We start from the raw sequence: 15,319 nt of genomic DNA, 5'->3' as shown, positions 1-15,319 counted from the left end.
GAGGTGGTAGCTAGATCAATGGAACAATTCTTCCATCGACCTACTGGTGTCTACAGCAGGGCTTAGGTCAGCTTCATTACATCACACAGGGTTTAATATTTTTCACAGCTTTGAGCAATGTAGTAAAGCTAACCTAACTTTGCAGCATACACCAGCCCTAAAATGCCAATGCTCATAATTTAAGATTGATATTGCTGTGAACTCAAAGAGTATTTTACAAAGATCTTACAAGCAAAATTCTGTCCTCACACTTGTTTTATAAAACAGAAATTACAAGAAAAAAGTTCACTTTTTGGTACCATTTCACAGTTGTCTGCAGCTTTATTTTGCTAACCCAATTTCACATTGTCACATAAGCAGCTAATAACATGGATTTAAACTCTATACTTAGCCAATAAATGTTAAGTGATCTAATTGTTTTAGGAATTCTAGGAGTGATACACTGACCAAGTTCTCTGTGACACAGAAAATAACAGGTTTAAAATTCTTTACAGTTCACTAATTCTGCTTATGGGCTACCTCCATGCAAAACCCCAGCAGCTTCTTCAAGACTCTTTAGTGTATATGGACGCAAGCCAACGCACGCTGGAATCAATAGATTGGATTCATGGGAGGTGGATTATACATAAAAGAGTTATACTCACAAGATAGGTATCAGATACTCACAGAGCATGATGCTGCATCCACTGAAGTTAGTGACTACAGTGGTTCAGGATCAGGCCCAGAGTGAACTGCTCATGATCAACCTATACAGAAAATCAATCAGCAAAATATTTCACATACATTAATTACAGTAAATCTTGATCTGCCATCAGACAAGGCTGAATTAACTGAGTAAATCATTTGGTATGAATGATTCACTCAGCTCTTCTTGTCACAAACACTGATAAGATAATGGAACCAATTGTGTTCACTTCATATATCAATGGCCTGCAATAGAGAATGTGCAGTAATGTGATGTTGCTTCTACTCTACAATTGGGCTAGCCATTCATACAAAAAAGGACAAAACAATTCAGAATGACTAAGACCAGGAATACTGGCATTAAATGCTTTATCAATTCAGTATGAAGAAATGTAAGGTAATGACATTAAGTACAAAAAAGCAACTAAAAGGGACGCATTCACCTTGTCAATATGGCACAGAACAAGGAGATGGTAGCTGATCACATATTTATTACACATACAATTTTGAAATCTTAGGCAAAATTCTGACCTGGAGTATGTAATAAGCCAACACAATTTGATGATGAATAAACAGAAGTCACAAAAATGCAAGTCTGTGGAAGTTATTCTGTCAGTGTATAAGAATATAATGAGCCCAATGTTTACATTGCTTCATGCAGTTTAGCTCATTTGATTATAAAAACAGTATTACAGGTACTGCTGACAGCAGCCAAAGTGCTAACAGAATTTAAAGGGGGAAATTATGGTCTTACTGAAGTCAATGGGAAATGGAAACTCCTTATTCTTGTCCACTCAGAGTTAAATATGATCTATTAGTAAATTTGTAAATTTAGTTTTCTCTCATCACATTCACAACATTATTTGCTTCATACAGTACTTTGTGACTGTGATTGGTGGAGAACAGTGCAAACATTTTCTATAAACAGACACATTTTACAACAAAATTTCTTCTGCCATGCTCAAATCCCAAATGTAGCCACTTTCCATGAACATTTGCATTGAGAATATAAATTGTAAATTCTGACACACAGGCCATGTCTACACTACGAAAGTACTCTGATTTTACAGAAGTCAATTTTTGGGAACAGACTGTATAAAGTCGAGTGCATGCGTCCACACTAAGCACATTAATTCGGTGGTGTGTGTCCACAGTACCGTGGCAAGCGTCAACATTCCGAGAGGTGCACTGTGAGTAGCTATCCCACAGTCCCTGCAGTCCCCGCTGCCCACTGGAATTCTGGGCTGAGCTCCCAATGCCTGATGGGGCCAAAAATTTATCGAGGGTGTTTATGGGTAAATGTCGTCACTCAACCCTCCCTCCATGAAAGCAACGGCAGACAATCATTTCACGCCCTTTTCCCTGGATTGTTGAGCAGACGCCATAGCACAGCAGGCATAGAGCCCATTCAGCTCACCACAGCAGTTATGACCATTATAAACACCTTGCGCATTATCGTTCAGTTTACGCAGAACCAGAACCTGAAAAACCAGGCAAGGAGGTGACGGAAGCACGGTGATAAGGACATGAACACAGATTTCTCTAAAACCGCGGTCCCCATCAATTTGGAGATCATGGTGTTACTGGGGCAGGCTCATGCCGTGGAACGCCGATTCTGGGCCTGGGAAACAAGCACAGAGTCGTGAGGCCGCACAGTGTTGCAGGTCTGGGATGATTCCCAGTGGCTCCGAAACTTTTGCATGCGTAAGGGCACTTTCATGGAACTTTGTGACTTCCTTTCCCCTGCCCTGAAGCACAAGAATACCAAGATGAAAGCAGCCCTCACAGTTCGTAAGCAAGTGGCAATAGCCCTGTGGAAGCTTGCAATGCCAGACAGCTACTTGTCAGTCGGTAATCAATTTGGAGTGGGCAAATCTACTGTGGGGGTTGCTATAATGCAAGCAGCCAACGCAATCATTGAGCTGCTGCTATCAAAGGTAGTGACTCTGGAAAATGTGCAGATCATAGTAGATGGCTTTACTCCAATGGGATTCCCTAACTGTGGTGGGGCAAAAGATGGAACGCATATCTCTACCTTGGGACCGCAGCACCAGGGCAGCCAGTACATAAATCGCAAGGGGTACTTTTCAATGGTGCTGCAAGCACTGGTGGATCACAAGGGGTGTTTCACCAACATCAACGTGGGAAAAGTTCATGACACTCACGTCTTCAGGAACTCTGGTCTGTGCATTTGGATGTTTAAAGGGTCGCTGGCGCAGTTTACTGACTTGCTCAGACCTCAGTGAAACCATTATCCCATTGTTATTGCTGCTTGCTGTGTGCTCCACAATCTCTGTGAGAGTAAGGGGGAGACGTTTATGGCGGGGTGGGAGGTTGATGCAAATCACCTGACTGCTGAATACGCGCAGCCAGACACCAGGGCGGCTAGAAGAGCACAGCAGGAGGCGCTGCGCATCAGAGAAGCTTTGAAAACCAGTTTCGTAACTGGCCAGGGTACTGTGTGACACTTCTGTTTGTTTCTCCTTGATGAAAACCCGCCCCCTTGGTTGACTCTAAATTCTCTATAAGCCACCCGCCCTCCCCCCTTCGATCACAGCTTGCTTGCAAAGGAAATAAAGTCACTATCATTTTAAAAACATGTATTCTTTATTAACTGATTATAAAAATAGGGAGATAACTCACAAAGTAGCCCGGGTGGGGTGTGGGATGAGGGAAGGAAAAGGACACTTCAAAACTTGTTGAATGACAGCCTTCTGTTGCTTGGGCTGTCCTCTGGGGTGGAGTGGTTGGGTGCCCAGAGCCTCCCCCCTGCGTTCTTGGGCGTCTGGGTGAGGAGGCTATGGAACTTGGGGAGGAGGGAGGGCGGTTAAACAGGGGCTGCAGCGGCAGTCTGTGATCCTGCTGCCATTCATGAACCTTCACAAGGTGCCAGAGCATGTCCGTTTGATCCTGCAGTAGCCCCAGCGTTGCCTCATGCCTCCTCTGATCTTCCTGCCGCCACCTCTCCTCACGTTCATCGGCCACTTTCCTGTACTCTGCTATTGTGTCCCTCCACACATTCTACTGAGCTTTGTCAGTGCCGGACGACTGCATGAGCTCAGAGAACATTTCATTGCGTGTGCGTTTTTTCGCAGGCTTATCTGAGATAGCCTTTGGGACAGAGGAGGGAGGCTTGAAACATTTGCAGCTTCTGGAGGAAAAAAAGGGAGTGAAGTATTTTAAAAGATACATTTTACAGAACAATGGCTATACTCTTTCACGGTGAACAACACTATTCACATTACATAGCACATGTGATTTTTGGTACAAGATCGCATTTTGCATCTTATATCGAGTGCCTGTGGCTTCGGTGTTGGAGATCACACACGCAGTGCCGGGCAACAGAATTTGGCTTGCAGGCAGCCATGGTAAGCCATAGACTTTCGGCTTCTGCAACCTTCATAACAGCAGCGCCGTCCTCTCCCATACCAAGCAAAGCACGTTGAGTTAGCCATTTAGTGCTGCTGTTTTCCTGTTAACATGCAGCAGCAGAAATCAAACTAACGGCCCCACCCATCCAATTCTCTGGGATGATTGCTTTACCCCTCCCCCCACTGCATGGCTGGTATCAGGGAAGATCCCTGCTAGCCAAACATGAACAGCTCAGTGCCAATGCGCCCCCCCCACCTCATGGGTAACTGTGGGGAGGATTTTTTTTCAGCCATAGGCAAACAGCCCAGCAGGAACGGCCACCTCTGAATGTCCCCTTAATTAAATTCCCCTATTTCAACCAGGTTACCATGAACGATATCACTCTCCTGAAGATAACACAGAGAGATAAAGAACAGATGTTGCTTGAATGCCAGCAAACACCGGGACCATACGCTGCCAGGCTTTGTCATGCAGTGATACCAGATTACTTGCGACTAGCATGGCATGGTAAAGTGTCCTACCAGGGAGGACGGAATAAGGCTGCTCTCCCCAGAAACCTTCTGCAAAGGCTTTTAGAGTACCTCCAGGAGACCTTCATGGAGATGTCCCTGGAGAATTTCCGCTCCGTCCCTAGACATATTAACAGTCTTTGCCAGTAGCTGTACTGGCCACGAATGCATCCCAAGTCCTCAGGGCTACTTAATCATTAAAAAACACTTGCTTTTAATAACATGTATTATATTTAAAAAGGTACACTCACCAGAGGTCCCTTCTCCGGCTTCATTGGGTTGGGAGGGTATTTCAGTCAGGGTGATAAAAAGATCCTGGCTGTCGGGGAGAAGGGTGTGATGTGAGCGCGCCTCAAGCTCGTCCTCCTCATCTTCCCTGTCCGCAAAATCCTCAGGCATGGCGGAGAGTACCCCATCATCGTAGTCCACGGACCGGGGTGGGGTAGTGGTGGCGGCGCCCCCTAGAATTGCATGCAGCTCAGCGTAGAAGCGGCATGTCTGGGGCTCTGTCCCAGAGCATCCGTTTGATTCTTTGGTTTTCTGGTGCGCTTGTCTGAGCTCCTTAAGTTTCAGGCGGCACTGTGTTGCGTCCCTGCTGTAGCCTCTGTCCCTCATGGCCTCGGAGATTTTTTGAAATGTTTTGGCATTTCGTCTTTTGGAATGTAGTTCTGATAGCATGGATTCCTCTCCCCATACAGCAATCAGATCCAATATCTCCCGTTCGGTCCATGCTAGAGCTCTTTTTTGATTCTGGGACTGCATGGTCACCTGTGCTGATGAGCTCTGCATGGTCAAACAGGAAATGAGATTCAAAAGTTCCCGGGGCTTTTCCTGTACACCTAGCCAGTGCATCGGAGTTCAGAGTGCTGTCCAGAGCGGTCACAATGGTGCACTGTGGGATAGCTCCCGGAGGCCAATACCTTCAAATTGCGTCCACACTAACCCTAATTCGAAACAGCGATGTTGATTTCAGCGCTAATCCCCTCATTGGGGAGGAGTACAGAAATTGGTTTTAAGAGCCCTTTCTGTAAAAAAAAATGGCTTCGTTGTGTGGACAGGTGCAGGGTTAATTTGATTTAACGCTGCTAAATCCGACATAAACTTGTAGTGTAGACCAGGCCTAAGTATCTGAACTGAAAACAGTATATTTTATATGGGACGGAACTCTACTTAATAATAGAGGGAAGAAGTTCCTAAAATCGCTCTCCAGAACCTTTGCACGGTGTCAGTTAAACTAGCCAGACAAGGATCAGAACGCTCTCATACTAACTAGAGCCAAAAGCTGAACCCCACACTTAAAGAGTTCACTATTGCACCACATAATACTCACTGGTTTTACAGATTAGGAAGTATTGCATTATACAATAATTAGGGCTGTCAATTAATCACAGTTAACTCAAGTGTACTGTGCTCACTTTATATTACAATATCTGTACTGTAAAAAAGACAAACAAAAAATAGCATTTTTCAATTCACCTCATACAAGTACTATAATGCAATCTCTTTTTCGTGAAAGTGCAACTTCTAAATGTAAAACAAAACAATGTAAAACTTTAAAGCCTACAAGTCCACTCAGTTCTACTTCTTGTTCAGCCAATCGCTAAGACAAACAAGTTTGTTTACATTTATGGGAGATAATGCTGCCCGCTTCTTATTTACAATGTTATTTGAAAGTGAGAACAGGCGTTCGCATGGCACTGTTGAAGGTGGTGTTGCAAGGTATTTACATGCCAAATGTGCTAAACATTCATATGCCCCCTCATGCTTTGATCACCATTCCACTGTGCACTTTGTATTCTGTGTTGTAACTGAAATCAATATATTTGAAAATGTAGAAAACATCCAAAATATGTAAATAAATAGTATTCTATTATTTAACAGTGTAAGTAAACTTAAATTAAATTAAATTAATAACTATTTTTTTAATCGTTTGACAGCCCTCGTTGATATGAAAGATCAATTCCTGTGGGGTCCATTTCCCCTAAGCTGTGAGATTTGGAAGCGTGCATCCCAGCCCATCAGGGAGACATCTGTAGTAATGATCCTCGTGGGAGTAGGCTGCAAGAATGGAACTCCCACACACACCTTTTGTGGATCCTTCCATCAGTTTAGAGAATAAAGGACCTTCCAAGGCACGGATGCCTGCCTGGATAGACTATGGTTGTTGGGAGTGTAGACAGTTCTCAGTCATTCCTGAAGACACCAGGAATGTAGTCTTGCTAAGGGTGTCACAAAAGTACTGGCTGCCATATGGCCCAGAAATTTCAGGCAAGCCTTGTGTTGTTTGTGGGCTCTGTTGTATTGCTGAAATGAGGCTGGACATTGTGGCAAATCTGTCCTTTGGCAAATATGTTCTCGCAGGAAGAGTCCAGAGTGGCCCCAATGAAGTCTATTAGCTCAGCGCGTGTGAGGGTAGACTTTTCCTTGTTGATGCAAAGGCTGAGTGAGTGGAACAGAGAGAGGGCCGTGCTGGTTGCTATCTGTACCTCAAGAAATGAGCAACTTTTCAGGAGCCATTCATCCAGTAGGGAAAGATAATTATTCCCATCTGGCAAAGATGGGATGTGGGAGCCAAGAAAACTTTGGTAAAGACCCTTGGGGAGGAAGGTAGGACGTGATACTGTTAGTGGTCCCAGCCAATCACAAAACATAGGAAACATCTGTGCAAAGGGTGTATGGTGATATGAAAATAAGTGCCCTGAAGATTGAGGTGACAAACCAATCTCCCAGATCCAGAGAGGGAATTATCACTGCTAGGGTTACCATCCTGAAGCATTGAGAGCCAGGGCCGGATTAACTTTTTGAGGGCCTGGCGCCAAACATATTTGTGGGCCCCCGTGTGGAATGAAGGAGCCAGGGGCAAGAGCACAGCGGGCAGGGTGAATTTGATTTAAATCATGATTTAAATCACTACTCAGGAAGACTTGATTTAATCATGTTTTTTCTACATAAAAGTGCATTCTTGTTGGTTGTTATAACCTTAATACATATTCTTCGCAACTCAGAGATAGATGTAGGTTTCATTTTTAGAAGGTACACTATATATTTTTAAACAGTGATTTATTTTGAAAACTTTTCAGATGAGTTTTACAGCTATATCAGAAAATGAATGATTGTTTGATTATTTCATTTTGAAACTTTGCACTTTTAGAGAGAGGTAAGGAATTGACTCTGTGTACACAAATTTGCAGAGGGACAATAAAGTTGAGGTCTGTTATTTCTCACCTCTATATATTATTTATTTATTTTAAAACATTTTTGCTTTTAACAAGCATGTTACCTTTGGAGACACAAATCCACAGTTTGAGAACTGCAAAACTAAGCATCTCTAATGGTATCTTCTAGACTGAGCACCAAGTCCCATTGGGTAGATAGAAAGATTAATCTAAATCTATACAGAAGCCTGTGGAACCCCATAAGATTGGGTCCCTAATCCATGAACTATTAGAACTCATTTACATAACTTTTTTAAACATTACATGAATATATTGTCTCATTCTATAGAATCATAATTTATAATCCCTATTCCATGATGAGATTTAATGTATCTTTAAATAGGTTTTTTCCTCAAAAAGCATTTTACCAAAAAAATCCTACTTAAATAAAAAAAAGATTTTTTTTTTTAAATCATGGATTTTTATCCACCCTGACAGCGGGGAATGATTTGGGGGGGGGGGGAGAGAGAATTGGTCCCCAGATGAAGTGAGGCAGGGGCCGGGGCAAGATGAGCACAGTGGGGCATGGGGAGGATTAGTCCCTGCTGACTGGAGCAAGGCAGGGGCCAGGGGCAAAAGCACAGCGGGGTGGGAGCAACGGTTGGTCCCTGGAGCAAGGGAGGGGCTGGGGGTAAACTGCAAGCATAGCAGGGCTGGGGAGGGGATAAGCAGGATCCCATCCCCGTCCCTACCCACACAGAGCAGGTACCTACCTTCTCGCTGGTTCTAACCCATTCTCTTCGTCTCTCTCTGCACTGAGCTGCCCCTCCTCCAGTGTGATGAAGTGGGAATGTTCTTAATGTTTTCTCTGAATACTGTGTGGGTGCCTCAGTTTCCCCTATGCATTTCTTAAGTATCTAGGTGCTGGGATAAGGGTGTGTGATTGTTGCAGAGCGCTAGGCAGGTGTGATGCTGTCTTCACAGAGAATGGCTGACAGGAATGCAGGGTCTGGCCAGGAGTTAGGGTGCGGGAGGGGGCTCAGGGTTGGGGCAGGAGGTTGGGGTGTGGAGTGCTTACCTGGAGCAGCTCCTGTTTGGTGCAAGGGGTGCAGATGGGAATGGAGGGGGTGCAGGAGCTCCCATTTGGTGCTCAGGGTGGGGGTGGGGATGTGGGCAGAGGGTTCAGGAGTCAGGGCATGGGGGAGCTGGGGATGTGGGGGGGGGTGCAAAAGTCAGGGCTGGGGTTGTGGGGGTATGTGAGGGGCGTGCAGGAGTCGTGGGGGTGCGTGGTGGAGGAAGAAGGAGTCAGGGCGGGAGGCTGCAGGTGTGTGAGGGGGGTGCAGGAGTCAAGCAGGGGGCTGGGGATGTGGGCTGGGGTCGTGGGGGTGCTCCCAGCCCTGAGCGGCTCACGGCAGGGGGCTGGAGGGGGTGTGCCCCGATTTCACCCCCTTCCCCAAGGCCCCACCACGCCTCTTCTCTACCTCCTCCCCCAAGTGGCGAGCTCCCTACGGCCCCGCTCCTCACCCTCCCTCGTGCTGGCAAACAGCTGTTCAGCGGCGGGAGAAGTGCTGGGAGAGGCAGGGGCGGGAAAGTAACATGCTCGGGGAAGGGGGGGAGGAGCTTGACTGCCGGTGGAGCCTGCCTTGTTGCAGCAGGAGTCCGCAGGACCAAGCTTCTGCCCACTGCCCCCGCAGGAGAGAGTGGGGGTCAGAGAAGAGTGGGCAAGGCCAGGGTCCCTTTGGAGTGTGAGCCCGGCGCCATGGTAAACCCAGTACTGCTGAGAGCAGACAAAGGTGTTCAAGGTCCTGAGATCCAGAACTGGTCGCCCATTCACCCCCTCTCCCTGGATTTTCTTTGGGATGAGGAAGTATCGGGAATAAAACCCTTTTCTGACTAAATCTGGGGGAACACATTCGATCACTCACAGTGTTAGGAGGAATTGTATCTCCTGCTTCAAGAGAACCTTGTAAGAAGGGTACCTGAAGAGGGATGGGGTAGGTAGGGGCATGCAGTAAGGACAAGACCTGGATGGAATAACCGGTAGAAATCACCTCCAAGATCCACCTGTCTGAGGTGATGAGCCCCCAGGAAGATAGAAAATGAGAGCAATGGTCCCCATAAAGGTGGAGAGGGGAAAGGTGCAGCATAGGATCCAAACCAGGAGGGTGTTCATGACCCTCAACCAACGGTTCAAAATGGTTGTTTTGAGGATGTCGCTTTCTGGGCGTTCGCTGTAGAGCAGTGGTTCTCAAACTTTTGTACTGGTGACCCCCTTCACATAGCAAGCCTCTGAGTGCAACCTCCCTATAACACTTTTTAATACATTTAACACCATTATAAATGCTGGAGGCAAAGCAGGGTTTGGGGTGGAGGCTGACAGCTTGGGACCCCCCCATGTAATAACCTCACAACTCCCTGAGCGGTCCCAACCCCCAGTTTGAGAACCCCTGCTGTAGAGGTTGGTCCTCTCTTAGTGAACCTGGGCTTCTTCATAGAGAGTTCAGCTGTTCTCATGTGCTCGTAGTGGACTGTGTGAGACCATTGAGCCGCCTGTAATCTACTGTATTTTCCCTTTGCCGCAGGTGGCCCAGAGAGCATAGCGTCACCTGAGAATCTTTAAGAGAATGAAGTGACACGTGGCATCACTAAGGGCCCCTCAAAGGGAAGATCCTTGAGGGTAAGTAGGCTCCAGGAGGTGAGCTGGTTCTGGTTGAGTGTGTCTCTTGGAACCCCTCAGCAATGATGATTCATGCTTTCCCATAATTCAAAGGTCCTAATGAAGCAGGAGCCTGGATGGTACTGGGGACTCTGGATAGAGACCCTCAGGAGTCAGTATGTCAGGTGGCTTTGGAGGCAGTACTGAAGTGTGATCGGTATGCCTTTAATGTCTGGCTACAGAAGATGATACTGATGACAGTTTTGGCTTGGCTCTGGAGTCCTTGTGTTTCAAAGACACTGAGTCTGGTGCCGATGCCAGTGCCACTCTGTTTACCTGATGGCTTCTTGGTATGCAGCATAGTCTTCTTAGCTGGTCCTGTGGCCTTGGTACTGGAGGGGAGGGACCTTCAGCTGTACCCATGTGAGGACACTAGATCTCCTGAGACCCAGATCGATAGGGTGACTTTCCCATTCTCTTATTCCCATTCTGGAGAAAGAGGTCTTTTCTTTTTTGAGGGTCCAGATGGTGTTGAAGGGCCCCCAGGATCTTTGTTTAATCTTGCAGCAGAGATGGTTGCCAGGGCTTTCTGAGCAACTGGATCCAAAGTATAGGGGGTGAATCAGACCCGCACCCCAACCCCAAGTCTCACAGAGTGCTTTATCAACAGGAGTTTTAGTCTGTCCTCCCTCAGTTTCTTAAATCTGCTTTTAAAACCTGAGAAGATCTTACATTTGGAAAGGATGTGAGTCTGACCTTAGGCCAGTGGCCCTCAACCTTCCCAAACTACTGTACCCCTTTCAGGAGTCTGATTTGTCTTCAGTACTCCCGAGTTTCACCTCGCTTTAAAACTACTTGCTTACAAAATCAGACATAAAAATACAAGTGTCACAGCACACTGTTACTGAAAAATTGCTTACTTTCTTATTTTTACCATATAATTATAAAATAAATCGACTGGAATATAAATATTGTACTTATATTTCAGTATATAGTATACAGAGCAGTATAAACAAGTCACTGTCTAGATGAAAGCATAGTTTGTACTGAGTTTGCTAGTGCTTTTTACGTAGCGTGCTGTAAAATTAGGCAAATATCTAGATGAGTTGATGTAATCCCTGGAAGACCTACGTGTACCCCAGGTACGCGTACCCCTGGTTGAGAACCACTGCCCCAGGCAGCAGAGGCAACTTGAATGTCCATTTTCATGGGGGGAAAAGATCTATGGCTGACTGGGCAGGGTTTGAAGCCCAGGGTGTTGGGCATAACCCATATACAAGGCTGCAGATCAAGGCCCAGACTGGGCAAAAGAAAAAGGGAAGGGAATGCCCACCCCACTCCTCAAAGCTTAAATTGTGCTAAATAACAAAGAAAGAAACAAAGAAAAAGAAAGAAAATACCAAAGAAAAGAAAGGAAGATTAAGTGAGAGAGATAACAAGCTGCATAGTTAGGTAACAGACACTGAGACACTGTCTTAAGCCACAGGCAGTAGAGAAGTAACTGGAGGGACGGTGGGTCTGCCCCCTCCCTATATACCCTCGTATCCGAGCACAAGCATGTTTAGGGTGCAGGGGCAGACCCACGGACACTGCTGATGAATGCACTTGCTGATGTGAAGTACCCACATCACCTCCATTAAGATTTCCAAAACCTAGTTGCAAGACTTCTGCCTCCATTAACTGTTCCAGCAAGAATAAAGACAACCAGTTCTTTCCTAGCTCTTTCCTGAAACTTGTCTCTGTTACCACATTTCCTGGCTTCCATAAAACAATAAGTGATACAATCATAGGGACACTATTCGAAAAAGAGTATTTATTTTCCTCTATGAAAAGAACTTGACAATCTTTTTTGGGGTCCTCAATTCACTTAAAATGGATGAATTTTAAAACATTACATGTACATATAATAAGGAACACTCGCTGTGCTAAGTCTAAAAAAATGATTTGGTCATTCCAAAATTATAAGTAATATGCACTTTCTAAATCTACCTCTGATTACATAGTCCTGAATGTCGCAATGAAAATATTTCTAAAATCACCTCCATTAAGATTTCCAAAACCTAGTTGCAAGACTTCTGCCTCCATTAACTGTTCCAGCAAGAATAAAGACAACCAGTTCTTTCCTAGCTCTTTCCTGAAACTTGTCTCTGTTACCACATTTCCTGGCTCCCATAAAACAATAAGTGATACAATCATAGGGTAAAAACTAAATGCCATAGCACCTACATTTCTGAGATCCGAGTTCACTTCCTCAAAGATAGTAGTGAGTGCCACGGTATCTCAAAGCTACACTTCTTTATCCACTTCCACCACACTTTGTTTGTTGTCTTCAGGCACTTACAGAACTGAAAGGTGGTTTTAAAACGTCATTGCATAGCTTTCCATCTCTCCTGAGCAACCATGCCTTCCTTTATCTCTTTTACTCACAGTAACTTTGTTCACTAGGGACTCTACCTTCCAAAAACTGTCATGATCCTCCTTTTCTTGATTTGGTCACTTCTCCTTTGAGCACCTTTCTGTCTTTCTGTAGTGTAAACTACATTACGACACAATGAACCAGAGCTTAAAAATATAAAACGATACCATGAGTGTACGTTTTCCTCAGCTGTAACGGTAAGGAGATATCTATGAAGAACTAGATATTCAGCCAAGAATCAGGTGCTATTTATGCTGCAAAACTATAATGTCAAAATGTAAACACATTAATGTAATAGAAAAACTTACCCATTTGGCAATCGGACACCCCTGAGAGCTTTTTCCTTCCTTGCCTGTATAAACCACTACCTCTATTCTGACAGCACTTCCTTTTGCTCCATACCTGCATAAAATAAAAAGTTTATGAATATAAACTAGACTCCTTTTGAACACCTGTTAGTAGTTTAAACTGGGAACTGGAAAGAATCAAAATATTTATCTATTTTAAGATGTGAAAAAGCACTTTTTACATTAAAAATAAATCTGCAAATACCACTTTAAAATCCTCCTTTCCTCCCCCAACAAACTACTGCTACTAGGGTTGTGTCATTTTGGAAATAGAAATTATCTCTTTGATTTCTGTATGTAGAGAACGTGTTCTATAACTTCATTTATTCTTTCGTTATTTTGACCCCTTTCTCTATTTCTGCATATATATATTTGCCTGTCTGCCTACTGGGCTCTTGAGAACCAAATCTTGACTTCCTTGGGAGTTGAAAGAACCCAGAACTTGGCAAGACTGGAAATAGCTTTTGCTGTAAAAAGATGACAACATTTGGTGTTGATGCAACAGTTCACTCCACGTACATCAGAAAGAGAAGATGTGGTACCAATAATTACTGGGGGGAAAAGAAGTGAAGGCTGGCAAAGGCCAAACATAATGTCAGCCATACCATATTATTTTCTTCTTTTATGTTTATATAATAATAAATCATTTTTATCACTATATAGTGAACTGATTTTTCTCACCTGTTTTCCATTATTTCCCTGACAGCAGCAACACTTGGTCCTGTCCCAAGGTGTGTATAATATGGGCCTTCATCTTTCTCTATAATTTGCTCTGCAGGAAGGATGAGAAAAATAAATTTGGCATTTACAAAATTTATTTACAACATTAAATAATAACCATACAAGTTTGTTACAGAATTATCCCTTGAATTAAATGCATAAAATCTTAAAGCCTTTAATCATGATTAATACGTAGTATATTAATAGGCCTCTTCTTAAAGAAGCAATAAAATGCAACCTTTGTGAAATTTGCTATCTTCCATAACCTGATGATGGACTTTTTCCTTGACACTATAAATAAATCAATTAATAATAATAATAACAATATTTTGCACTTCTAGAGCACTTTCTATCAGAGATTTACAGTATTTATAAATATTTATGAATTAAGCCTCACAATACCCCTGTGAAGTAGGGAAATTTTCTTACTTCATTTTAGACATAGGGGAATTGAAGAATAGAGAAGTTAAACCCAGTGTCACACAGGAACCTATAGCAGAACTGGGAACATGACACAGATCTCCTTACTATTTGGTGCTTTATGCACAAGATCAGAATTTTAGGACCAGAATAAGAAATCAGCCCCAATGGGCATGTTCTATTGTTTGATCTGTTCACACAAGCTGGGGAGTGAATCTACCCTGCACTAACCTGCCACAGACTAACTTTATGGACGCTGCTGATGCACATTAACAGTTTGTTAATGTACTTTGATCTAGTTCATTTTCAAAGAGGACTAATCAATGAAGCTTTAATGTGGATCAGCAGAGTCCACAAGGATGATTAGTCTGCAGCAGACTACTGCAGGGTAGATTTACACCCCAGCTTCCAACGAACTAATGATATGTCTACACTACACAGCTTTTAGCAACACAGCTGTATCACTTAGCCATGTCGCTAAAAGGCACACAGTGTAGCCTCTGTTTGTCAGCAGGAGAGCAGAGAGCGCTCCTGCCGACAAAGCGCTGTTCAAACCAGCGCTTGTCGTCGACAAAAGTTTTGTCTTTCACGTGCCAGTGTAGACAGAGCCTAACTGTTCCTGTAGACATGCCCTTAATCGTTGTCACCTGAGTGCTTTGAAAGTCAGAAAGCATGAAAGAACTACATATCGCTGGTGCCACCCGTTAAGCAGTATCAGTAAATCTCTCAACACCATGTTGGTTCTGAAGGCCTCTAGCCAGAACTTTAGTTAACTTTTTTAATGCCACTCCTTAGAACAAATCAACCGAAACAGTTACCTGGTACAGCTAGTCAAAAACATTCCAACGAAACATCTTTCCATCAAAATTTGTCAATTCGTCAAAATTGAAATGTTCGGCAGAGACAGTTTGATTTTGTCAGTGTTCCCATGGAAATCTGCCTGATTTTCTCCCAGGTCACCTGCTTGGCTCCTGTCAGCCTGCCAGGTGGACTACCACAGGCTATATCTACAGGACAGACCTTACAGCGGCACAGCTGAA

At 44.1% G+C, this 15,319-nt stretch overlaps 1 protein-coding gene across 1 annotated transcript in view; it reads right to left on the bottom strand.

The window, feature by feature from the left end:
* TET1 (tet methylcytosine dioxygenase 1) overlaps window positions 1-15,319 on the bottom strand; it is a 121,488-nt gene that overhangs the window by 53,985 nt on the left and 52,184 nt on the right. The window contains exons 5-6 of the mRNA XM_084634104.1: window positions 13,821-13,911; window positions 13,101-13,194 (exon numbers count right to left, since the gene is read on the bottom strand). Of these exons, the coding sequence (XP_084490230.1) occupies window positions 13,101-13,194; window positions 13,821-13,911 (185 nt within the window). The remainder of the gene's footprint in view (window positions 1-13,100; window positions 13,195-13,820; window positions 13,912-15,319) is intronic.

This window comes from Lepidochelys olivacea (genome assembly GCF_965140295.1).
Source record: "Lepidochelys olivacea isolate rLepOli2 genome assembly, chromosome: 7".
Lineage (NCBI taxonomy): Eukaryota > Metazoa > Chordata > Testudines > Cheloniidae > Lepidochelys > Lepidochelys olivacea.
This window is presented reverse-complemented; position numbering and strand designations above follow the sequence as displayed.